General features: G+C 52.9%; 1 protein-coding gene across 2 annotated transcripts; it reads right to left on the bottom strand.

Moving 5' to 3' along the window:
- Window positions 1-2,445: 2,445 nt before the first annotated feature.
- Window positions 2,446-24,490, bottom strand: Rab15 (RAB15, member RAS oncogene family). Of its 2 annotated transcripts, none has more exons than XM_063241494.1 (7): window positions 24,244-24,490; window positions 8,664-8,724; window positions 7,805-7,865; window positions 7,258-7,335; window positions 6,295-6,384; window positions 5,118-5,183; window positions 2,446-4,913 (listed from the first exon to the last, which is right to left on the bottom strand). In XM_063241494.1, exons 1-7 carry the CDS (start codon window positions 24,365-24,367, stop codon window positions 4,788-4,790), a joined length of 606 nt encoding a protein of 201 aa, XP_063097564.1. In that variant the 5' UTR covers window positions 24,368-24,490; the 3' UTR covers window positions 2,446-4,787. The 2 variants fall into 2 exon arrangements, with proteins under 2 accessions (XP_063097564.1, XP_063097563.1); XM_063241493.1 differs by having other exon boundaries at window positions 2,446-4,946; window positions 24,244-24,485.
- Window positions 24,491-25,384: the final 894 nt, after the last annotated feature.

The raw sequence follows: 25,384 nt of genomic DNA, 5'->3' as shown, positions 1-25,384 counted from the left end.
GGCGGCTCTCTGCAGACAAAGGGCAGGTTCTGCCTGATACAGGTTCTGATGCGGGGAGGGCTCCGGGTACGGAGCTGATTTATTTTGTGAGAGTGCAGGGGATTGGGTAAACCCTTACATGCATGAGCTTTGGCACAGAATTTTGGGAGGGAAAAGCCATAGGGGCTTTTGGGAAGGAGGTATGCATTATCATGGCACAGTTTCGAACAGTCACCATGATGATTGTGCTGTCTCTCAGACAGGGGAGGGGGGATCTATCAGGGACGTGAAGCTACTGAGATGCCTGACCAAGGAGGGCAGTGTATCACAGGACACCTCAGGACCAGCTGAGGACTAGCATGGAGCCGCCCCCCACCCTGCCCAGATGCCTACAAAAACTAAAAAGACCCTGATATCACTTTATAATTCAAACATCCTCCAACTAAACAAATCACTTTTCAAAATCACGTTTATTTAAAAGTGCCTGACATCTCCATCACTGAAACCAGTAATTAGGCCTTTCCAGGCTTTGGGAAAATTTGAGAAAATTTTCAGTAGGAAGGCAGATGTTTCCCAGAGAATGTTTTCACAAGTAGCCATCCACTGGGAACTGTCTCCTGGAACAAGACATAAGCAAGGCTGGGAGCAGCTGGTCTTGAAGCTGACTTATTGAGGAGATGGAAAAACTACCCACCAGGGAGTACCCTGCTTTTCCATCTCGTTGCTTGTTCCAGGGCTTTTCAAGTTCATGGGAACCATATATCTCAGCTGGCAACTCCCTAAAAACAAGTTTCCATTATCCAAGTGGAATGGAATCTTTTGCTACCAAAGGTAGTGACAGGAACTACACTGTGAAGTGTGTTTTCTGCTGAGGTTGGGTACAGTTCCTGGAGACAGCCAACAAGTGTCCCTTTCGAGCCCCTGAGTCAGAGGGACTTGGCACTGATAGTGGGTGACACCTTAACATTAATCTGCCAGGTTTATGTGTTTGCCTAGGGCTCCTCCCAGTACCCTAGGCTTCCAGAGAATCCTCTTTGCTGCTCCTTTGTAAGCCTTCTATGGGTGAGGAGAGAGGAACTGGGAACACGCTCTCCCTTTAGAAACTCCAGCTTGACTTTGAAGTCTCCCACTTCTTACAATTAGCTACAGCTGAGAGGGTGCTCTGACACTACCTGTTTGCCGTGTTACTTCCCCCTGGCCTAGCTTTCCCGGGCAGCTGTGTGGCCCTCAGTCTTCTGCAGGGTGCTGGTTGCTCTGGAAGCAGCACTGGCTGCTTGGTGGGTGGACCTCAATTCTGACTGCAAGTGAGAATTGCTTATAGGGATTTTTCTAAATAGAAATGCCAAAAGCTTCCTACTCCAGAGATGCCATGGCAGTAGTTTTCAGGAATCATTCTGTTACTGTTACTTTTAGGGTCCTCTGGCAAATCCTTGATCTCAAAATTCTCCACCCTCCTCTTACACAGTGATCATTAGGATCAGAGGAGATGAAGTGTCACAAACTATAAAATATGGTTAAGTTTTTTAGACTGCAAGTGCCCATTTCCCAGCAATGCCATATCCAAAGGAAATTCTGTCTACAGAATGTGAGGTTCCAAGTCTTCATCTACTCCTTCAAGGCATCCAGTCACCAACCTGCAAGGTGACTTAGTCCTTCCTCCCTTTCACGGAGATTTGTTCCTCATCTAACCCAGACAGATGAAAACTGCTTAGCTTTAAAGACCCCTGTTATGCCTTATGTCTAAATGTCCCCCATCCCCACCGCAGAAGCCTCATGTGGTCATAAGTGAAGCTTTTAGAGGTGGCTGGATCTAGGGTATGTGCTGCTGGTATCAAGGGTATGATGCTGGGATTAAAACTGACCCACCCTGAATGTGAGGGCTACCAGCCCTAAAGGCATGCAGCCTCCACAGAATATAAGGAACAGAATGTGTTGCTGCTTGTCACTTGTAACTTGCTGCTTGTTACTTTGTAGCCTTCTGCCCCTATGAACTGTTTTTCTCCTCTGTGATGCCCCTTTGTCAAGCCTCCCTGCCTTGGAGCCAGCCAATGATGCACTGAAACCTTTACAAATTGAGCTGAAACAAAAATTTTTTTTTGAGATGGGGTCTTGCTATGCAGTTCAGGTTGGCCTTCAGCTAATTTCATAGCCTAGGCTGGCCTCAGACTCACAGTAATCCCCCCGTTTCAGCTTCCCAAATGCTGGGATTATAAGCATGCACCACCATGCCTGACTTCTTTAACTGTGCCTAGTCTTATTTCTGCAATGGAAGCTGGGCTTTGGCTTCCTTGTAGGTGGCACCAGGAAAGGTACAAAACCGAAGAGATAATTTGCCACTTCCACTGTCACTCTGTTGCTGCTGATTTAGGATTCTGGGCCTCATTTCAGGACTCCCTCTCCTGCTCCCACTTCACCAGCAGGCTCCCACCAAGACCTCCTCCCTGGGCCTCATACAGGCAGCCACACTTGTGGTTTGAAGTATTCTTTATTCTGTAAACATCTGTGTTTAAAATAGATGAACCCTGCTCACGATTCATATAATGGACCCGAGACACAGTACACAAAGTTCACCTGTCACAGGAAGATGGTGGGGCTCAGGAGCAGGTCGTATCCAGGAGTTGGGCTGAGTCTCAAGACACAGGGGCAGAGGTGGTACCAAGACAGGCCAGGAAAGCCTGCTCAGCAGTCTCGGCCAAATGACACAGCCCAGCCGGCTCCTGGACTGGAATGCAGGGGTGAGAGGCCAACACTGGTTCTGGTGAGTGCAGCTGCACCCTAAAATCCCAGCCCTCTTTTGCTTCCATACCTGTTCCCAGCCATGGCCCTCACAGTGAGGGCTCACTGGTCCATGGTTTCCCTCCCAGACCATTAGGGTACAAAAAATATATATATATAATCCTTCTTTCCTGAGGGCTAGGGGAGAAAGACAGTGGTGCTGTCTGATCTCCAGAGAAAGCGGAGACACTGGCCCCCAGGTGGGAGCAGTGCCTGATGTAACTTCTCCTTCCTCGGCTCCTGGCTGAGGGCAGCCTGAGGCCTGCCATCCCCTCCCTGCTCCCTCCAGCACAGGGCTGCATGAGCCAACCCTCACGGAAGCAGCCCAAGCCAGTCATGGCTTCATCCTAATGCATCAGCTCTAAGATTCTCATTTGCCAGTAACTTATTTCTATTCTATTCCTGTTCTCTTTTTCCCTCCCACTAAACCCTGAGCCACCCTCTCCCGCTGACTCTTCCCAGGTTTGGTAAGAGCCGGGAGGATTGTGATTGTGTCTTTACTTCCTTCTTTGGAGGAATAAGGAAGTGGCTCCTGATCCAGGTCTTGGCTGGGGAATGCTCAGTGCCTGGTTCCTCCTTTTGACTCCAGCCCCAGCCATGCGGTGCAGCTGAGGAATGACCCTCTTCCCTGGGCTTCTCCACCTTGGAAAGGAGCAGGAGCCCAAGCAGGGCTGACAGTTGTCACGACAACTGACAGAGGCCTGCAAGCTCCCTTGGGCTACAGGGGTAAAAGAACCTTCCTGAACATAAAGTTAGGAGGAAGGGTCCTCTGCCCTGCCTGGCAGCCACAGTGCAGTTGACAGACCCTCAAGCCGGCAGAGGAGCAGGAGGGCCCAATAAGCACTTCGTCTGGAAGGCGGCGAGGGCAGCACCAGGTGCCTTTCTCTCTTCCTGCGGAGCCGCTGCTTCCCCCACCGGTGTGGGCCCAGGAAAGCCTTGGTTGCCAAAGACTGGGTTCAGTAAAAGAGTGATGTGGTTACGCCATTCTCACTTCTGCCAGAGGTCTGAGGAAAAGTTCCTATAGCAGCAAGGAAGAGGGGCCCGGGAGGCCCTGCTGCTGCCTGTCCCCTCTACTTTGTGACTGGCTGCCCCTGGACTGTTTTCTCTCATTCTGGCATCTAAGAGTTAGGCATTCACTTTCAAGCCCTCCCCTTTCTAGAGTGTGAGGTTGGCCTGACCATGTCACCGGCCCCAAGGCTCTCCTTGCCCTGTCTGACATTCAGGAGCCCAGGTGGAGAGAAGTTGTGTACGTGCTGCGTGAGAGGTAGCGCATGGAGGTGACGTTTTATCCCTGCCACCCTCATCATTTTCTCCTCTCCTCTGAAGCAGCCTCTGAGCTCAGTTCCCCAGAGATGGGGCAGCTCAGCAGGGCCAGAGCCCAGGCTCGGGGAACAGGCAAAGGCAGGAGAGCCGTAGGCCTGAGGACCCCCACAGCATTTCCTTCCTACCTCCAAGGTCCTCGGGGAGGCAGGTGCATGGCACAGCAAGGGGCAGTGGGCAGGGGAGGAGGAGGAAGCACCCTCAGCCTTGGCCTACCCGAGCAGGGTGGGGTCCTCCCTGGGCCAAGAGCTGAGTCCCCATGAGCCTGGGTCTGTTCCCTTGATTGGGGTTGGAAGGAAGGAGTTGCTTCGGCAGCTGCACAGCAAGACACAGGCAGTGCATAGGAAGGGCCTCAATACAGAGCACTGGAGGAAGGCGATGGGGAGAGGGGCAGGAGAGAAAGCGGAGGAGGCCAGATGCACTGAGACAGCAGGCGCCTTTAACCGGCCCCACTCAGTCTCAGCCACCGTCCAAGGAGCTTGGGGTGTGAGGGTCATAGCAGGCTGAAGGAAAGCACTGCGGGGTAGGGGGGCCAGGGACCAAGGCTGTTCGGAAATGACAGCAGAGTTGCTCTCGGCCAGGCAGGGGCACGTAGCAGCTACTGATTCAACAGGTCATCAAAGGAGAGGGGAGCGGTGGGCCAAGCCAGGCTCTCATCTCCCCAGAGGCCTCCCAAGGGAAGGGGTTTGTGTGGGGTGCCCCACGTAGGTCCCTCAGCACCAGCAGGTTTTCGAAGAGTTCACAGAGCCTTCAGGTTTGCCTTCCTCCTCCTCCAGCTCTGCCAAGGCCAGTTCGTTGCTGGCACGCGTGCGGAGACCATCCAGCTCCTTCCTGTGGGCCTGCAGCACCAGCTCCGTCAGACGTGTGAACGACTGGAAACCAGGGGCCCAGTTAGTCCAGTGTCCCCTCTTTGTCCCCTGGCAGCCCCACAGCGACTGAGGGGCCAGTCCCCCCTCAGTGAAACTCCTAGGGCCCCCTCCGCCTCCTGCCTGCCCCCTGCGCTGCACTCAGCCAGCAAAGGGCGCTGTCTCCCCGGCTCTCACCTCTTTGATGTTGACGTTGGTGCAGGCACTTGTTTCATAGAAGTCCATGCCGTATTCCCTGGCCAGCTGCAAGAGGAGGACATTGCTGAGAGAAAGTCAAGAGAAGGCGCCCAGCCCTGGCACGGACTTCTGCCACTGCTCTCGCAGACCCTACTGTGCTGTGACAGTTTCTCTAGAGACTGAATGCTCCTTCTTAGACACAGGCTGGCAGAGAAGAGGGGGTGCTCCCCAAATGCGCTCCATCCCCCCGACCTACCCAGACACCCCCTAAGACACCGTCATCAGACATTAGGACACAAAGACGCAAAACGTAGTGGCAGTGAGCCTGATTCATGAAAACCCAGGTTCAGAGTGTGCGGACAGGACAGGCTTGGTCACTGGTGCTGCCACTCGAGGCTGAGCAGCCTTGGGGGAGACTTACCCTCCCTCAGCCAGCCCCTCCTCTGTGAGGGGAGGACTGCGAAGTAAGTGGGGCCACGCACCTGACAGCTCTTACTTAGCGCAGTACCACACACACAGCACTCGATAAATACTATTCCAGGAGTCTCGCCTCTACTTTGGCATTTTCCAGTGACCGTGTATTATTTTTTACACCCCCAAAATCAATGTTCTTTTATGGGCTAATGGAATGGTATTGACTGAAGAGAGTGAGGGAAACCCTCGAGGCCCTTAGAGTAGGTGGTCCCTCCTGTCTCAGCATCAGTCTTTCTCTGTCCTCTGGCAGAGTGGCCTTCCTGAGTGCTTGAGTACTTCACCCCATCCTCTTCCCTTTCTGCTTCAGCAATGAGCTCACCCGCCCTTGCTTTCCAGCCCTCTACCAGGCATGAGGGGTGGGGGTCACAGAGGGAACGTAGGGGAGATGGGGCTCCTGCCTGGAAGGTGGTAGCTACACTCAGTGCTGCCAGAGGAGATGCCAGATGCACATCCTTGTCTCTCCCACAGGGACCATCTCCCGCACAGAGGTTACTGCTGGGGGGCACTTGGCGCTACAAGAGCTGCTGCCAGAGAGGTGTTTGTTTCTGTGTGACCTTGTATCACTGTCCTGAAGGACCGAATACAGACTTCCGAGGATGGCCCCAGCCCCTTGCTCGAGGGTGCTGTGGACACGTGGGGACGCAGTGATGGGGAGCTGCTTGCTGGACATGCAGCAGCAGACCTGAGGACGGGCTTCACTCACCTGCTGCCCTTGCTCTCTCCCCACCTGCCGTTTCTGCTCCTCATCGGCTTTGTTCCCTATGAGGATCTTCTGGACGCCTTCTGGTGCGTACTACAGCAAAGGACAGGCAGTGCTGCTGGTGAGAGCTGCCCTCCCTCTTGTCCCACCCACAGGGTCTACACCAGCCTGCAAACCCTGCTGTGCCTAAGAGCACAGGGACAGGAAGGCTGGCTGCATGCAGGTGCCAGCTGTCCTGAGGACAGACCCTCTTCCCCCCTCCACAGTTTTGCTTTCCACAATTTTAGTCAACTTGCTGTCAACCATGGTCTAAATACAAACCAGAAAATCCCAGAAATAAACAATTCCTAAGTTTTTGGTAACCTTCACTAGTTATCATAATGGTTCTATTGTAGTTATAGATCTTTATCATAGCTATGCATGTATAAGAAAACACAGTAGATGACAAGCTTAGGTCATCCCCTGGGCTTCTGGACTGTCTCCCTGGCGGGTAAGGGGCACTACATGCCATGGCTGATCCCAAGAGTGTCACAGGGATAGCCCAGAGTAGAAGACACGCTGGCTGATGTTAATGCCTTGTTGGGTTTAATAAATGCTATTTGAAGTGGAAGGGACACTGGACTTTAAATCAGCCCCCTCTGGGAGACAGCGCAGTAGGGCCCAAGGGAGTCCCGAAGGCCCAAGGCTTGTATGCACAGCACCTGCACACCTGCAGTCCCACCTGCTCCTGAGAGTTCAGGAAGGTGCTCGCAGGGTAGGCTTGGAACTAACTCCTTTCCAGGGAGACCCAGAGAACTGAGCAGGGCGGTGTCAGTTCCTCCAGATGACTGACTCAGCCAGTCTTCACCAGGGGTGTGGGAAGTAAGATGTCCTGGCAGCATTTACTTGCCGATCCCGAGTACTTCACTCTTCCCGTCTGACCCTTGCTTTGCCTCCCCCTCCCTGCCACGAGCCAGCATCTCCTACCTCATCCACATCACTGACCCACTTCATGATGTGTTGGTAAGAACGCTCACTGCTGATGTCGTAGACTAAAAATATTCCCTGAGAGGGAGAGAAAGAGAGAGGGAGCTGGGGGCGGGAGATGCACACAGGCAATGCAGCTGGGGCCGGAGTGGGGCCCTTACGACGGACCCCTCCATTCTCTCTGGGTTGTGCAAGGACCCATGGGCATCCAAAAATGCCCACTTCCCTCATGCCCCCACAGCTGCCACTCCAACGACCATCACAGAACTGGCCGGGTAGGGAGGCACCACACACTGTGACCTGGCCCCTTGGTCCAGAATCCAAGGTGGAAATTGGGAGGAGAAAGAGAGACCTGCCTATAGTAAGTACACAGTCAGTTATGTAATGAATGATCTTCCAACAACTGAAACACTGCCCTGAGGCTGCCTGCTAGCAGGCAAGCTGAGGGCCCTATTTTCAGAGTCAGTGACAGAGACACCTCAAACCCCCAGAGCTGGGTGTGCAGGTGGCAGCTTCCCACCTCTAAACCCTGAAAATGGCGGCTCACCTGGGCCCGTCGGTAGTACTGCTTTGTGATGGTCTGGTATCTCTCCTGGCCCGCTGTGTCCCTGCAGTAGAAAGCAAGTCCCTCAGAGGAGCAGGAACCATAGGAACAGATTGGAGGAGGAGGGGGACTGGGAGACTGTGCCCTTGCAGGAGAAACTGCGGAGCTACAGGGTGAAAAATCATTGTTGCTTTGGTTCCCAAAGTGGTCTGAACATATCTGACTGTAGTGAGGGGTCCGGTCTCATCTACTAGCACCGACAAGACCTGCAGGCCCTTGGCCTCTGTCCACATCCAGACCCACAACCGGTTATAACTGAGTTTTGAACAACTCTCTTCTGGAATTTGGCCATCGTGACCACACTTGGTTATATGGCAGAAGGCAGTGCCCATGGGACCTCTGAAGGTAATGCCTGTGCCATTCTAGGACAGAGAGCGAGCTCCACAACGAAAAGTCCGCCCAAGTCCTTCAGGCCAGAGTCACAGCAGCCCCTGGTGGCTACTGCTGGAAACTGCATCCTGCAGCGCAGATGAACTCTGGACTCCCACCTTAAGGGATGGGGTGGAGCTTTCCATCCCTAACCACAGTGTGGTACAGCCTGAGGGTAACGCCAAATTCTAAAACCAGCCCACAGATGGGCAGTTTACCAATTCCTTCTCATCCCTGCCATTCTGTGACTTGTGATCAATCCCACAGTTTCCTAAGAATGAGATCTTAGGTTAAGCTCCTGGGAGCAGGCTTTTGGACTTCTTCATAGTGGTGTCCACTTATCCCAGAGGAACAAGGGATTTGATGGCAATGGCAGCTAAGGAGCAGCTCGGGATCCTCTCCCCCTATACCTGCCTCCTCCTGCCCAACTCACCAAATCTGTATCCGTACTTTGATGCCATCTACCTCTATGGTCTTCATTTTAAAGTCAACACCTGAGGAAAGAGAGCAAGCAAAAACGTTAGGAAGGGCACCTGCAGAGACCTGATCAGGACCCCGAGGTGCTCACATGCGAGGGATTTCCTTTTGACTCAGTGTGGTAGAGATAAGTGATGGTGAACCTTTTAGAGCTGTCAATGATAACAAACAGCTGGCTGCAGCACGCGTGCCATAGGTTGGCCACCATTGGTATAAATAAGGTAAAGGCCTTCTGGAACCATAAACTGATCCTAAGAAGTGTTCAGAGCTTCCCTTCCTTCCTGAACTGAAAGTTGCCAGCAGTAAAGGACTTGAGGGAAGCAGAGAGGCAGAGACTGTGGAATTGTGTTTCATTTTACTGACGCACGAACCCTTCTTATTTATACTGTTGAAGAGAACATTTGCATTTATCCTTCCCGAATCCCTAGAAATTGCAATTCACATCATTTGCCTGTGTCCTTTGGGCCCCTCTGTCTCATTAAAAACCAGGAGGGGGTGTGACACAATCCCAGTCCGGGGAAGACCTGGGCCAGAGGACTGTTCTGGAGCCCGAGGCTGTGCACAGACAGCACCGCAAAGGCCCACCAGGAGGCCTCTGCGCATCTCTGTTGCTGACCCACCCCCTTGACCACAGGGGGCGCTGTTGTTTACTACACGGAGCAGGAGCTTTGCAGGCTGGCCTAAGTCGATTTTTAGCCACTTAACTCACCATTATACCTTGGGTACCTTGATTTTTCAAGCCCCCATTTTCTCAGGAGTAAAAATGGACTTCGTGAGTCATCTCAGACGGCTGTTGAGCAGACCACGCGAAATCCAACACCTGCAGCACAATCCACTACAGCCATCATCAGGTCCTAGCAAAGTGGGTGGACAGAGTGGGTGGACAGGAGCCCCTGGCACCCGCCCACCTGAAGAAGTGTGGCAGGCAGTGTCCAGGGGAAGGCACTGGAAGCCGAGTTCTTGGGCAGTTCTGTCCAGGGATTAGAGGAGCTAAGCTCCAAGATGCAGGAAACACCAGGCATTTGCAAACCTGCCCAAGGCAGAAACACTCAGAAAATTTTGCCGCAAAAGCAGCCCGCACCCTCCTACAACATATACACTGACGGAAGACAGTGATATTTCAGGCCTCCCCCCGCACTGTGCTCAGTATTCAAGGGCTGTGTCTAGCAGCATACATAAGCCAGTCTTAATGTATTTCCCAGAGGCAGGTCCAGAGTGCGTGTTACAAGGGGACACGGGAAAGGCAGGGTTGAGGACCATCTGTCACCACACTGAAAAGCCTCCCAACACCACTACTCTTCAATCTCCACAGCATGCTCTGCCAAGCGGGAAAATATTTCCTCTCATCCATCCTGTCCCAGCTTTCCTCAAAGGTAGACAGATCAGACTCACTGCCTCCCTTCCCAACATCAAGCCAAATCATCATTTAATTAGAAGGCAGAGACAGACTCAGAACAGGCCAGTTGAACTAAGCAAACTCGGTCATGCATGAATCATTTTCGCCTGCCCAAGCTGATTCACATCTACTGTGCTGTACTTTTCCAAATGGGCAGTGTCTGGCAGCATCCTTTTTGTGTACAGAGAAAGAGTGACAAGTGGAGGAGGGGAAGAGAGGGACACCTGGCCTTGGTGGTAGCAGGAGGAGGCTTGCTCCCTCCCCAGACAAACAGTTATCAGGAATTTGCTTCATGTTAGTATCTGGCAGAGAAGACAATCAAGAAATTTTTGTTTGATGGTATAGCACCTCCTTCCAAGACCAACACGCCATCAAACTACTGGAAAAAATATTTATGAAACTTATAGCCAGATCATAGAACTCTCAAAAACAACACAATTTAAAGATGGGCAAATAGATTCACCTGCCCTCTTGGTAAGAGCCTGCAGTGTGGGCCAGGAGGAGAACAATAACTCCCGAGATCCTGCCATGGAGGGACTCAGGCAGCTTATTCACCCGCCCTCTTGGTAAGCACCTCCGGAGTGGGCCTGGAGGAGAACCATTACCTGTGAGCCTACTGCCACGTGGGCTGAAAATCAAATACCCTTCCTCTTCCCGCCCCCCCCCCCATGCTACTGGGGATAGATGTCTCAGCATCTCTTGGGAGGATGACCATATGCAGTACAGCAAATATGGGGGATTTCCTTCTGTCTTCTGTTTGAAGGCAAAGGTTGTTTGCACTGTTTTGTTTTGTTATGTTTCTTTTGCTCTATTCAGTATTCTCAACTGGTTTTATAATGTTCTATTTTTTTTTTCTTTTTCTTTATCGGTACCGGGGATCGAACTCATGACCACCTGCTTGCAAGGCAGGTACTTATGCCACTGAGCTAAATCCCCAGCCCCTAATTTGCTATACCTAATTGACTGGATAACTATTGTGAAGTTAAAGAGATATACCAGAGTACATATTACTACTATCCCAGCATCCTACTGTGAAATCTTGTACCAATTTCACTGCATTGTCTCGATTGGCTTTGTTCTGTCTTGTGCTGTTGCATTTTACTACTTTCAAAATAAAATTTAAAAAAATAAATAAAATAAAAATGGGCAAATAAACAGACCATGATATAGACAAGATGCACACAATGCTGAGCATAGTAGCACACACCTGTAATCCCAGCACTCGGGAGGCTGAGGCAAGAGGATCAACACATGTAAGGAAATAAGCACAGACAAATGTGCTCACCACCAATAGAATGAAAAAAAAAAGGCTCTACTTTTGACATTGACCTCTGATAGCTTTCAGGCCTCCCCTCTCCTCCTTGGCCCACCTCCAGGGAACTTGGTAAGAAAGTCCACAAATGCCATCTCCCCCACAGAAATTTCAAAGCACTCCCTGACTGGCAGGTCAAGGGTACCCTATCCAGGCTCTACTCCTGATCATGAAAAACACACCAAACCGCCAACCCCTTCCTCACTCCACTCCAGAGAAAACACAAGCCCTTCTCCAGGGTGAACCTTTTGTGATATACTATATGAATAATAAAGTTTATTTCACATTTGGGGGGTGCCTTACCCAAAGTAGTCACAAGGACAGAGGGGAGACAGATGCTGTTCTCTTCTTTATTCCACAAGTGTTTATGGTAACACTGTGCCCCAAGCACCACTTTGTGTCAACAGAGCAGCAGAGACAACATACGGTCCTTGCACTCGGAGGGCTAGAGGAATGGAAACAAGGGCGTGGACAGGAAATAACGGCCCCACAATTGGCCTGGCAAGCAGCAGAGATTCAGACACAGGTCAGCCTGGCGTCCCAGCCCTTGCTCTTCCTGCACTGATTCTGGGGAAAGAGGCGAGAGTTGACTGGCACGGAAGACTTAACCATGCTTGATTTCTTGCTTCCCTGTGGGAACTTAAGGAGGGCTCTTCTGGAAGAGAAATGTCGCTATTCAGGGGGCTTTTCCCTGAGAGAGACAAGAGGCGGGAAGGAGGGAGGGAGAGATGAAAGCAGCTGTCAGAAGAGGTGGAAGGGACAAGCAGACGCTGAGCTACCCTGGAGGGGAATGCAGTGCTCGATTCCTGCTCACTTCCTCGTGCGGCCAGGAAGGGAATTCTGGGGCTCACCGCAACGCCAACACACACCATCCTACAACCCCACCTTGCTGGCCATCCAATACATTTTGGCTTATCATGTTTGAGAAGTAAAATGCTTCAATTTTTTTTTTTTTTTTTTTTTTTGGAGACACAGTCTTGCTATGTAGCCCAGACCAGCCCTGAACTCACGGCAGTCCTCTTGCCTCAACCTCCTAAGTGCTGGGATTCCTGGCATATGCCACTGCACCCAGCCTAAATGCTTCAATTTAGGCTGTTCATATGCATAGACATATCATGGAAGAAACAGTACGTCTCTCTTTTGAAGAATTTTCTGAAGTGTGGTGGAGCACACCTGTAACTCTGGCAGCCAGGAGACTGATGCAGGAGGATTGCTGTGAGTTTGAAGCCAGCCTGGACTACAAAACCAAAATATAAAAACACACACACAAATGAAGGATTTCCTTCAGCTTTTTGTTAAAAAAAAAAAAGGGTTCAGAGCCCACAGATCTTCCCAGGGCACCTGTTTCTTCTATTTTCCATCCCACGCAGGTCAGCCTTGCTGAGACCACGGCCACAGTAAGGCCCTCACCTTCTCTCCCTCCAGCTTGGCTGCTGGTCCGTCCACTACTGCTCCACAAGACAGAGCCAGGGCGGACACACTGAATCCCTGGGTTTCTCAGCTCTGGGGTCCTCAGGCGCTCAGTGACTGTCTATTCAGATGCGGTTCCCCATCCCCACAGCTGAGCTCTTCCCTGACTGAGAGGGACCCAGGGAAGAAGGGGAGGGTGGCAGCCCCGGCCCTCCCACCTGAGCGCCCCACTGCTGACCTCATCTTCTCCCATTCTGCTCTCTCTGCCTTCCTGTCCTTCAGGGCCCACTCAGTGTCCTCCTCTGCCCAATGCACACCAGCAGCCCCCCCTCTACTTTTTCAGATCCTTAAGAAGAGAGGACACTGTCAGTCTCCCCCATTGTTTGCTCTCTCTGGCTTCTCTAAGGCACGCTCAGGGTGAACACAAACCATCTGGGGACATCGTGAAAATGCAGACTCGGGTGCAGCAGGGTGTAGCAGGTGTGTGACAAGCTGCACTTGGCTTCCAGTGAAGCTAAGGCTCCTGGTCCATGGATCTCTCTGTGAGCAGCAAAATTCACTGACAGTGGCTCTCAGACTGTCCCCAGACCTGAGCATCTGGGGCTTTAAATTAGAAAGGCAAACACTTGGGCCCTAACTCATACCTACAGACCCAGACCCTTGGGGTCCACAGCAAGCAGTCCTCCAGGCAACAACTGCATCTGAGCAAAGGTTTTGGACGTCAGGAGAGGTGGCAGGGACATCTCTGCTTCTCAGGCTGAGTTTTGTGAATCACAATTGAGTGAGGCCCGGGAATCTGTATTTTAACCAGTGTTGGGGAGCAGGGTAGGTGAGCAGACACAGAAGAATGTCAGAGCCACAATGTAGCGGGAGATACATGGACAGGCACAGGGTTAGAGAGCCTGAGTCTGCATCCTGGTTTGGGAATTTGCTGTGCCTCTGGGCCACTCTTCGCTGTGGAAGGAGCACTCCATTGCCACCTGAGGTTTGTTTAGGCTATAATTAAACAGTGCACATAAAGTACCTGACTCACTCTCGTTCTCACGCCTACCTTTCCGCTGCTGAATGAAGACTCCCCTGGGGGCAGTCAGGCGAGGAAACCCAGAGGAGGCTGATGCCGAAAGGCCTTACATGCTCCAGGCCCAGGTTGGCGAACCTATGACACGCGCATTGCAGCAGGCTGTCTGTTATCACTGAAAGCTCTGAGCGGTTTCCCATCACCAGTCGAGGCCCTGGCTACTCTGCCACGTCTAACCTCATGAAGGAGCTTGAGATGCAGATCCTCGGGCTCCCCAGACCTACTTTTTATTTGTTTATTTTCTTGTGGTATTAGGAATTAAACGCAGAGCTTTGTGCATGCTAGGTAAGTCCTCTATCACTGAGCTACATCCCCAGCTCTGTTTTGGTTTTTAAGGCAGAGTCTTGCCATGTAGTCCAGGCTGGCCTTGAACTTGCTATGTAGCCCAACTTGGCATCTGACTCGTGATCTTCCTGCTTCAGCCTCCCTAGTGATGGGATTACAGATGTGTGCCACCACACTCTGCTGACCTACCAAATCTGATGCACACTGAACCTCTGCACACCCCTCGGCAGAACCACACCCAAGGCTCGTAGAAACGCTTGCCTTAGCACACTCCTTAGTCACAGAGTCCCGTGAAGCAGGTGTAAGAGGGTACTGCTTGGGAAGGCACAGAGACCAGCTCCCTCATCCTCACATCCTGCAGCTGGGCCAGAGGTGAGACACTGATCCCTTAAAACTCACCCAGGCATTTTTGTCCTTTGAGGACAAGGAAATTACTAAGTCTTCACTCACACCCTGCCCCAGTCTATCCCGGTTCTGATATTTTAGAGCATCTAGGAGTGAGGCAGTCAACACAAGAAGCAAACCCACTGCTACTGTATGGATGTCTGTGTCCCCCAGAATCCAGAGGGTGAAGCACTCTCCAGTGCAATGGTGTTGGGAGGTGATTAGGACGCATCCACAGAGACTGTGTACTCACATTAGTGGTTGTGCCGGCATACCTGACACGTCTGCCTGACACAACCAGCGCCCTTTCAGGCTAATATTCCCTCCTCAGGAAGCAGAGCTGGGCGTCATGTGTTCTTTGTAGAGAAACAGCTCCAATCTGGACCATCAAAGTGAGCTGGCCCACAAGCACAGCAAGGAGAGCTAAGCCAATCAGACTGGCTCCCTCTAAGTCAGGCCTGATGGCATGTAATCTCAAATTGAGGAAGGCTGAGACAGGATGATTAGGCCCAAAAGCTTGAGGCCAGCCTTAGCAACAAAGCAAGACCCCATCTCAAAAGGAAAACATGCCAGTTCCCTCCAGATGGGACAGAGTGGCACACTGGCCAGGTCACAACAATAGGAGCGTGAGATATGCAGAGGGGAGGGGATGATGAATATGCTGGCGGAGTTGGGGCTGGGGGCTCGATCCTGGCACTGCTGTCAATCCACATGGGACCCCAGGTTCGGCCCCTCAGTGACACAGGGAGCCTCTCAGCACTGCCTAGAATCCAGCCTGTGACTGTCCACCTCCACCTAATGGCTCCACAGCTGCTGGGAAGATGCTTCAAGGAGGAGGACTTCAAAAACAATGAGCCCTGCTCCTGTGTTCTGTCTTCTATCCCCACTAAAGTACCTAAGTTTAGAGAATATATTTTGTGTTTGACCAACTTTCTGATTGTTTGCTGGTTTTAATATCTCTGCCTCTGTCTAAGCACAGTGCCAGGCATAAAATAGAAATTCCACACGTGGAGTCCCAGACCCCCGGAGAGCCTGTCCCTCAAAGGTAGTGATGTTTCCTGTCACCGGAGCACTTCACAGACACCGGCAGCAAAAGCTCCGGCCAGTCCTGGTAATGCCTGTGGACAGGCTGCCCTTGCCATGCACCTGCAGCCCAGGGCAGCCCCAGACCTCGAGCTCTTTGTGCTGTCCCAGCTGCATGGCTTCTCCCCTCCAGCAGCGATTCCCAGTGACTGCCAAGCCATAATTAGAGTATAGGAGCACAGTGACAGCACTGCCAGCAGAGAACTGGAAGGACAGGTGAGGCCCACCTCTGGGCCCTGTGGTCCTTATGAGGCCTGATGGAGCTCGTTGGCTCCTTTTGCCTCTGTCATGGGAAGACACAGCCGGAAGCCACAGTGTGGCAGAAAGCAAGCCCTCCCCAGACACTGAGCTTGCCAGCACCTTGATCTCAGGTCTCCCAGCCTCCCAAGCTGAAGGAAGGCAAGCTGGCCCTGAAGATACCCTGCCCTGGACAGACAACTAGAAAAGAGCTTACTGCCCCCTGGTCAGGTAGTAGAGACTGGAAAGAAGGTAACAGGGCATACTGGGTGAAAGAATATTCCTTCCTATTGCTGTGTGCCTCCAAAGAAAGCCCTAGAAAGCACACCATGAGTACAGCTTGATAGACAGAAGAGCATGGCCACTAGGTACACATGGGAGGTCAGAGTTTGGTTCCAATCCTGCCTTTACCAGAAACTGATTACCTGTGTCCTGGCAACACCAGTTAACCTCTCCTGGCCTCTGCTTCCTTACTGTTAGCAGGTGGTGATGACTCCGACGCTGAGCTGTTGGAAATGTTAGCTAAAGGCTAGGGCATGGGGGTGAGATTGTGGGAATCCAAACTCTCAGCCTGAAGGGACAGAAAGAACTCTAAGGGTTGGAAGGGGCTCCTGACAGGAGAGGAAGGAGAATGGGCAGAGAGCTAAGAAGGCAAAGAGTGGGCACAAAAACAGAAACAAAACAGAAAATGCCATTCATTGTGGAACTAACAGCTATAGCCTAAATCCTGGCAGAGCTACCATGTGCCAGTAGGCAGGTCAGCACCTGTTTTCCTCCTGCCAGTACCTCATGGGTTAATGTCAGGTGCCTGCCCACCACCTGCCACATAAGTGCCACCCACATGCCTCAGTGGAAATAGGGCTGCCTCTGCATGCCAAATATCATCACCATGATCAACCACAGCCCAGAGGACCTTCAGTGTGACCTGAGCCTTTTCGTTAGCAATGTGACTCCACAACAAGGAACAATTTAATACATCTGAAACTCAAGGCAGACACCCAATCTCTGGGGCCACACTGGCTCCAGTTACCCAGTGCCAGTCCCAGGAATGCCCCTGGCCCCCGCCCCTGTAGGAGACCAGCTTGTGCTGGATGTGGGGAGTTCCTCTGGGGTGTGGCACAAGGTCATTCCAGAGCAACCAAGAGAAGCTTCAGGCAAAATTAGATCTTGTAGGGGCAACTGTCTGATTTTACTACCTAAACAAAGCATCATAGTAATCGCCCTCCCCAAACCCCCAACTCTGGGCAAAGTATTTCTCAGGATCTCAATAATGCTATTTTCCCTAACCAAGGGGCACAGGAGGAGAAAAGCAGCCAACAAACAACACAGAGGACAGTGCACAGACGAAGCCAAGAGTCAAGGCCAACGATCCTGGCACACACCTTATCCTTCTTGGCAACTGGGCAAGGGGAGAGGAAAAGAACATTCCACCCCACACCTGCCACTGGCCACCTCCCTCTGCCTTCTGTAGGGTGACTCTTGGTCTCACTGTCGGCTGAGCTGCATGCTGACTTTCCCCTCTCAGGCACTAAGTGTTCCTTTCTGCCCGGAAAAAGGTGCACGTGGCTTTCAGAGCAAAATGCATTAGTCAGCGCCACGCTATCCTGCTCCACAAGTGACAAGAAACAGAAATCTATAAGAAGGTCTCGACAGGCAGAATCTTGATCCCGTGACTCAGCCAAGGCTGTGTTTTGACCTCAGAAGTACTGGGATCAAAGACTCTGATTCATATGTCCATCAACAATAGTTTTGGAGATTTCACATTGGCACTCCATCCTTCTTTTTCAAAACTCAAACATACACGCGTATGTGCACACACACACACACACACACACACATACTCCTCACAGAAGGGCCACGGTGAAAAGGGGATAGCACCATTCTGGAGGCTGTCACCCTCACACAGAACCTGGAAGAAGCAGTCTTTGGAAACACAAGACCCAGAAGCTGAGGGCTGTTGTTAAATGGGTTTCCCAGTCTAACACTGACCCTTGAGACACTGGAAGGAATGGATGGCCCCAGGGCTGGAGCCCCAGAACCTCCTTCCTCAGAGTGCACTGGCTGAGGAGGTGGCCCTGAAAGGTCACCCCAGGAGCTTGGCTGAACTAAGAGACATCATCCGACCAACAAGGCACTGACTCTTCATCTCTGCACCCACCAGAGCACCTGATCACGTGGGGATCAGGGGAACCACTGTCCTCCTGGTCTGAGCTTCTCCTATGACATGTGTCTGAGAAGAAAAGCGGGAAGCCACTGGGAACAGTTCACTCTAGCAGAAGTCTGCTCTCTATCCCAGTGTACTCAGCTACCCTCTCACTTGGTGCTGGGTGTTCACAGGGCACTGTGAAGGTGATCAACACTGGCCAGGCTACTCCCCACTCCAGCCACCTGTGCCTGAGCCTGCATCTCCACTGAAGGCTCAGCGAAGGAGACACTGGAGCTTGGAGCCCCAGCAGCAAACATCTAGGAAGAGACTGGGCCTCCAGACGCATCTGCTCTCACACAGAGCGTGCACAGCAAACTCCTAGCAAGGGCCTACTTGAATTGCACCTGCTATGACCATGGTGCGGCCACTACTAGCTGGCCCCATCCCTAGAAGCAGCCCCAATTGGTGAGAAGATCCCAAGAGAGGATGTTTGTCTCCTGGGACCCCTGTTCCCTGGGGAATCCTATTCAGCCTTCAAGATCCCACCCACATGTCCCTACCTCTATGCCGCTCCCAGGAGGGGCTTCTCATTCTTCTGTGATACCAAAGCATCTGACATCCCTTTTGTAACATTATTCGGTTTGTTTGGAAGCCTGACTCCCTGAGTACCCTATGAGCTCCCAGAGGACAGAGCAGCCGCCTCTCCATGCCCCATTCTCATTGCTTAGCAGAAGGTGGATCATGAAATACTCTTCAAGGAAGTTGAATACATGACAGGAAAATGATGAATGAGTGAGTGAATCAGTGAGTGAAAGAATGAAGCCAACATACACAAACAGTGTGAGAACAGCAAAAAAGAAAAGTTTAATCAGGTAAGAGAGTCAGGGAACGATCCATATTTCAAAGCAACCATTGGCTTTCCTGGTAGACCAGAGTTCTCAGTGACTCTGCATCCCAATGGCAATAGGGGGCAACACTCAGATTCCCACTCGAGGGCCCCTCACCCCTGACTCAGTGTAAAGGGGGCAGGGCTCTGGGGGAGGGCACATACCCTTCCCCTTTGGCTTGTGGGACAAAGATTCCACTTGGCAACCTGTGGAGGGACATTTGGGGTGACGGGCACGCCCAGCAGCAGTCTGGAGAAACTGGAGAGGAGGCCGTGGCTCTAGTCTGGGCAGTCATCAGCTCTCATGAGCTTTGGTTTTCCCAGGTATAAAGCAGCGTGGATGACTAGCCCTCCCCTGCTCAGCGGAGGAATTAAATGTCCAGGAAGCCCTTGCCTCCTTGCAAAGCTCCCTGACCAGGCAGAAGGGCCAAGGAGAGGTCAGAGGCCCACACAGAAAACTGGCAGTTTTACAGGGAAACAGGAACAAATATTAGATTACAGAAGGAGGCATTCTGAGAAGAGCTGGCGATCAAGGTAGAAGGCTAATGGCCTAAGATCGACTTTCATGTTAGAAAGCTCCTCACCAAGCAGCCAAGGAAGGGGGAGGAGGAGGAGGAACAGAAAGCAGAGAGTTCAGGGAGGGAAGAGGAAAACCACCCGGAAGGCCATGAGGGAATCTGCAGATCTGGGAAGGTGTGCAAATGTGTACATCAGTGGAAACCCTCTGTGGCCTCAGATGTGTTCATTCCCAGGGGCTCCATCTTTGGGGAAGAGTGTGGGAGGCCAGGTCTGTGCCTGTGTTAAAAGGAGGAACCCAAATGGAGGCTGGAGGAAGAGCGATGCCTTGGAAGGGGCCCCAGACTTGAAGCAGCACCACCTCTGTCCTCACCAAGTCCCTCTTCCTCCTCAGACACTGGATGGCCAGGGCCAGCCGGGTACTGGGGCAAAAACAAGTGAATACAGATCCTATTCACATATCCCCCCATTCTGAGCACTTGGCACCTGACACTTCAGTAAGTAAGCGCTGAGCCCATGAGGGATGAGTAGGATGACCTCATGGCCGGTGCAGACAGTATATTGGTCTCTGCAACATTCTTAAGAGTTTAGAATAATAATATAATGATGGCAGCTCTCTTTTTATTGAGCACTGATAAGTGCTTTTTATCCATTAGCTTTTGTAATCTTCCCAACGACCATTAAGAAAGATTCTGTTACTGTCTTCAATTTAGAGATTCAGAACTTAGCACAAAGATGTTAAATAAGTGTTTGCAGGTCATGGAGCCAGTAAAGACATAGAGAATGTGCCTATCCTACCAGGCTCTCTCCATTCTGCTCAGGCCTCTGCTCACCACAGCTCGCAGGCCCATCATCTCCACTGGGGAGCAGGGTGGGAAGAGCCTAGTCACTACCAGCTGCCCTGCAGCAGAGCGCAGAGCCTGCCCTCACCCTGCCCCCCACATCGCCCTGCATTTGTACATACTCCTGAGATCCCAGGGCTGCAGTGCCCCCGCAGGCACCCCAGCGCCTGCTGGGTCACTCAGTGCTCTGCTCAGCTCTAGCCCCGGGTCCTTCCCTTCTTGCCTCTCTCAGCCACCCCACCTAGCCAGCACCTCAGGCAGCTGGAGCTGTTCTGGTAGCACTTCCTCAGGAAGCTGAGGGTGCAGCAGTGGACCCAGCTGAGAAAGCAGCCTCAGGCCATAGTGGTCCAACCAGTCCAGCCAGAAAGTCACAGCCAAGAAGATTCCTCAACCACAAGGGGAGCCGCCTAAGCTTGGCTTTTCAAACAAAAGGTCCAGAGACCCTGTGAGGTCTATTCAGGGTAGACAAAGATGAGAAAACCAGCCCCTGGGCAATTCCTCCAGCTTAGTTTAGTGGCTTACAGACCACGCAGGGTCACCAACCAGAAAGGGCATCACAAGGCTTGTGGATGAAGATGTCCATGCAGGGCATCTTCTTGCCTGAGTAGACGGCACAGGCCAGATGAGCCCCTTTGGTCATTTGACAGGTTTGAGCCCCTTCCTTCACCTGAAAGGAAATCTAAGCAGTGGAGGTTGGCACTGGAACCACCAGATAAGATGGGGTGGGAGGGGAAGGAGAAGTGCCTAAGAGGTTCCTTGAGCCTGGATGCACAGCTGCACAGCCCCTGACCTGTTTCCCTGCTTTGAGTCCTACCCACCTCTTTCAACCAACATCAAGAGCACCCTTCTCCAAAACACTTTTATCCACTGCCAGGCCCTTCATGCCTCTGCCAATGGCTCAATCTGCATTCTTTTGTGATTTAACAACATGTATGGAGATGGTACCCGGCCTGCCCTGGACGGGAGCCTAGGAAAACAAAGGGATAAGACTGGGTCTTACCCTCAAGGCACCTATCATTTGGGAGACAGAGCAATAAGCAGAGGAATGTTCTGATCCTCCTTTAAAGACTCCCTCTGCCTGCAGCCAGACTGCCCCCGTCCAGGAGCACCCACGCACTTTGCACCTCTGCTATCTCTGCTCACTGTTGTTCATCTGCTCCCTTCTGCTGGCACCATCCAGACAGCCCACACTGCAGGCCCAGCTTCGGCCCTCCCCGCTGGTCAGCTGGACGTCACAGGGGCCTCTCTCCTCTGATTGCCAAAAGCAGTAACACTCCTCTCATCAGGGCACGTCTTCCATGCTTCACATGGACAACCACCATGAGACCTTTCAAGAGACCTTCATTAAGAGGAGCGCTAATGGCTGATCCTGTATATTGAAGAGCGCTTCACCAAGTACTTCTGATTATTACCTCCTTTTGGCAATAGTCTTGTGTGCGTGCGTGTGTGTGTGTGTGTGTGTGTGTGTGTGTGTGTTCTTTCCCAACTAGAAAGCTTTTGTGGGCAGGAAAAGGAAAAGTTGGACTGCAGTACGTCTCTAAAATGCCTACACTGGTGCTTGGTAGAATGCTTAATTACTGCAACAGGCTAGGCAGTCTTGTCAGGAAATAGGCAGAGAACTGAAGGCTCTGACTGTCCTCCTCTGCACGAGTCCCCATCTGAGAAAACAGCTGCAGGAGAAAGGGACAATCACACTGGCACAAACCCAGCTGAAGGCCACCTGCCCACCTGCTGGCCAGAAAGATGCAGGAGGGAGAGTCCGTGCCTCTGTCTACCTACAAGATCTCACTGCTCCCCAGCAGGCTCTTCTATGAAATGTCACAGCAAGCACAGTACACAACAGCTCACACAAGAGCCAGCCTAGATGACATCCACATGAGCCAAGAATCCGAACTTTGCCTTGGCAGTAACTGGCAAACTGCCTTGTTTTCCCCTTTCACACACATAAAAAGACATCGCGCCAGAACACTCCCTAGATTGGTACCTAGATTGATGCCCAGCATGGGGAAAGGTGGTTTGGATGCAACTTGACTATGGTGATGGTATGTTATTCATTCTGGAGCCTCCACACTAGTAGACAGAGCACTTGTTTTTTGGGAAACAGATACAAGAATGAATATGACCTGGCCACCCCATTTTCCTTGGCTCTTGGCTGCCCTTCCATGTCCTCAGAAAACTTTTCAAGTCACCTAAGGAAAAAGCTTCTTAACCATCCAACTCTTTCCCTTAGGTTTTAGTTAATGCTGAGAAACTTGGCCAAAATGAGGAAGAATCACAAGCCCTCACTAAGCTTTAAATAAGAAAGTACTTAGGAAGCCCAATGGGGCAGATTTAACCAGGCTGGCATGAAGAAAGGTGGTTTTCATTCTGCACAGAACCCAAACTTCTAAGGCCTCCTCTGCATCCAGTGGACAGGGGACCTGGCAGTCAGCAGAGACAGAATTCCAAGAACTCTCTTCAGGTTTCCTGCCAACACACCAAGGGCCTGGGTGGAAGAGGGTCTGGAGCAGACCTGACAGAGCTTTCTGATTCACCTCTGTTCCCAAGGAGGTCTTCCCCAGAGGGATTCTGGGGAAGTTCCTGGCCTCTGTCTCATTCACCTTTGGCAGGAAGGAGGCATCTAACAAGGGAGATTCCAGGATAAAGACACAAGAAGGGTTAGTGATTAGCACAGTGGGACAAGGGATCCTCAGAAGGTCTATCCTAGTATTTCAGAAATAGAGGCTCCCTTGTCCATCTGCTGACATGTGTCTCCTAGGGGAAGCTAACTCCCTTGACACTAGGAAGGAGTCTTGAGTGCACCTGCAATAAGGGGAGTGAAACTCTCAAAGGGAAAAGACAGGTCACTCCTGCAACTTGGGATGTGGCCAGAACACCAAGCACAAGCAGAACATCTGCTCTTCGAGGAAAGGCCAGGCCCCAGGCAGCCCATGGTTCTCTGCAGAGAGCTCGCCAGTTCCTGGCGTCAGATTCACATCCAAAATAGGCATTGCCAGTTTCAGGAAGAGGCAACCTGTTGACCTTTGTCCCCAAGCCTACCAACATACCCTCATCCTCCATCTGGTCCCTCTTGGCCACTCCCTGGCTCCCTCCCACCCCTTTCCACAACACCTGTTCCCTGAGGAGCCTCCCCAGGGGCGCACAGCCCTCCCTGCCCAAAGCTGGGTGCCTGTATCCCACCTCTCTTCCTCCCTTTCACAAGGTTCTGTTCCTCCTGGCTACGTGTGTCCTCTCCCTTGGCAGAGTGTGTGTTGGCGGGGAGTGGGGAGAGGAATCCTCCGGAGGAAGCTGAGGGCTGGAGCCCTTCCTGAAGACAGGGGGCTTCTAGGAGAGCTTTGGGTGACACTCCCTCCATCAGGTGTTCCAGCAACAGCGCCTGGACCACGAAGAGGCTGCTTCACTGCTAGCCACGCAGGGGACAGAAGCCCCTCAAGTCAGGCTTCCCACAGGAGGGGGCCTTTCAGGACCCGTGAGGGAGAGATTCCCTCTGAGGAGCGGCCACAGAGCTACTGCCAGAATAGGTGGCCTCCGCAGGGCACTGTGCAGGATGCCTCAGGCCTTGTCCCTTTAACCACCGCCAGGTCAGCGAGGCAGACCAGGGCCACAGCCCGCTGGTCAGTAGAGGCACTGCTGACCTTCCTCATCCTCCTGGCCTCCTCGGAAACAAATGCTCCGGCCCCCTGACAGTCCCTGCCTCGTCCTCGGCTTCCGAGCGTCCACGCCTCCTTCCAGGTGTCCCACCCTGCGGCTCACCTTCACTCCGGTGCCCGGGAGACGCCCCTCCTCGCCCTGGCTCCACGCCGGGTCACCCCGAGCTGAGCGCGCCCCAGGGCCCGCACCCCGCCCCCCGCAGCCCGAGCTTGCCCCCTGCCCGCTCCGGGGCTGGGCGTCTCGCTGCCCAGGCTCGGGCCCCACCCCGTCTCGGGGGTCCGCAGGGCGCGCAGGGGCGCCCCTCCCTCACCGATGGTGGAGATGTGCGAGGAGTGGAACTCGTTGTCGGTGAAGCGGCACAGCAGGCAGGTCTTGCCCACCCCGGAGTCCCCGATCAGCAGCAGCCGGAACAGCACGTCGTACTGCTTCGCCATGGCGGGCCCGGGGCGCTGCGGGCGGCGTGGCTCAGCCCCGCTCAGCCGCGGCCATCGCGGAGGGAGCAGCGGGGCGCGGGCCTCGCCGGGCGGGCGCGGGGAGCGCGGGGAGCGCGGCGGCGGGAGCGCGGCGCGGGGAGGAGCGGGGCGCAGCGGGGCGCCGCCCCTGCCTGGCCGCCACCGGGAGCGCGCGGGCGCCGGGACGCGGGCGGGCGGGCGGGCGGGGGGCGGGGACGCCCGGAGGGGGGGGGCGGGCGCCGCTGCGCTCCTCCCCAGCCCACCCGGCCCGGCCCTGTAACTCCGCCCCACCTGGCCCCCGCCGCCCTCACCTGGGCTCACCCCGCCTTGCAAGGCCTCGATCAAGATCTGAGTTGCAGCCGCCTCCTCCCGGGCTCCATCCTCCCCCGCTGCCATCTGCCTCCCCACAGCGCTGTGACTGAGACACACACCCGCGCCCATTTTTTGTCGTTAAACGCGGTGTGTGGGGAGATGTCCGCTGGTCTCGGTCACCAGGGTGAAAAGATAGATGACCATCAAAACGTTTCCAAATGCGGACTCCTGCAGAACAGCTCGGGGCGGGAGTCTGCTTTGGATCCGAGTTGTTCAGGGTCAGTTCTTGGGATGCCAATGCGTTTTTTCCACCTAGTTTACATTTAGGATGCGGGCGCACACCAGTGGCATCAGGAATGAATGGGCCTCTCTCTCTAGAGACCCAATTTACTGGCAGGGAATGTGTTAGCCCTGGAGAGAGAGAACGAAATGCCCCACGGAGTTGAGAAAATTCCCATTCCTAAGGACTAGTGTTAGGGGAGCACATGTCTTCCCATTCGATCTTTAAAAAGCAATGAAAATGGGTGTGTGCGTTTGTGTGTGTGTGTGTGTGTGTGTGTGTGTGTGTGTGTGTCTGTCTGTCTGTCTGTCTTGCAGGCTGGATATTAGATGGAAATTTTTTTTTCAGGTGTAGGTCAAGGAAAGAAGTTAAACCACTGGCTTGACTTGAAGAGCAAACTCTAAAAT

The sequence above is a fragment of the Cavia porcellus genome, unplaced genomic scaffold (genome assembly GCF_034190915.1).
Source record: "Cavia porcellus strain 051 isolate PalLab524CR breed Dunkin Hartley unplaced genomic scaffold, mCavPor4.1 scaffold_31, whole genome shotgun sequence".
NCBI lineage: Eukaryota > Metazoa > Chordata > Mammalia > Rodentia > Caviidae > Cavia > Cavia porcellus.
This window is presented reverse-complemented; position numbering and strand designations above follow the sequence as displayed.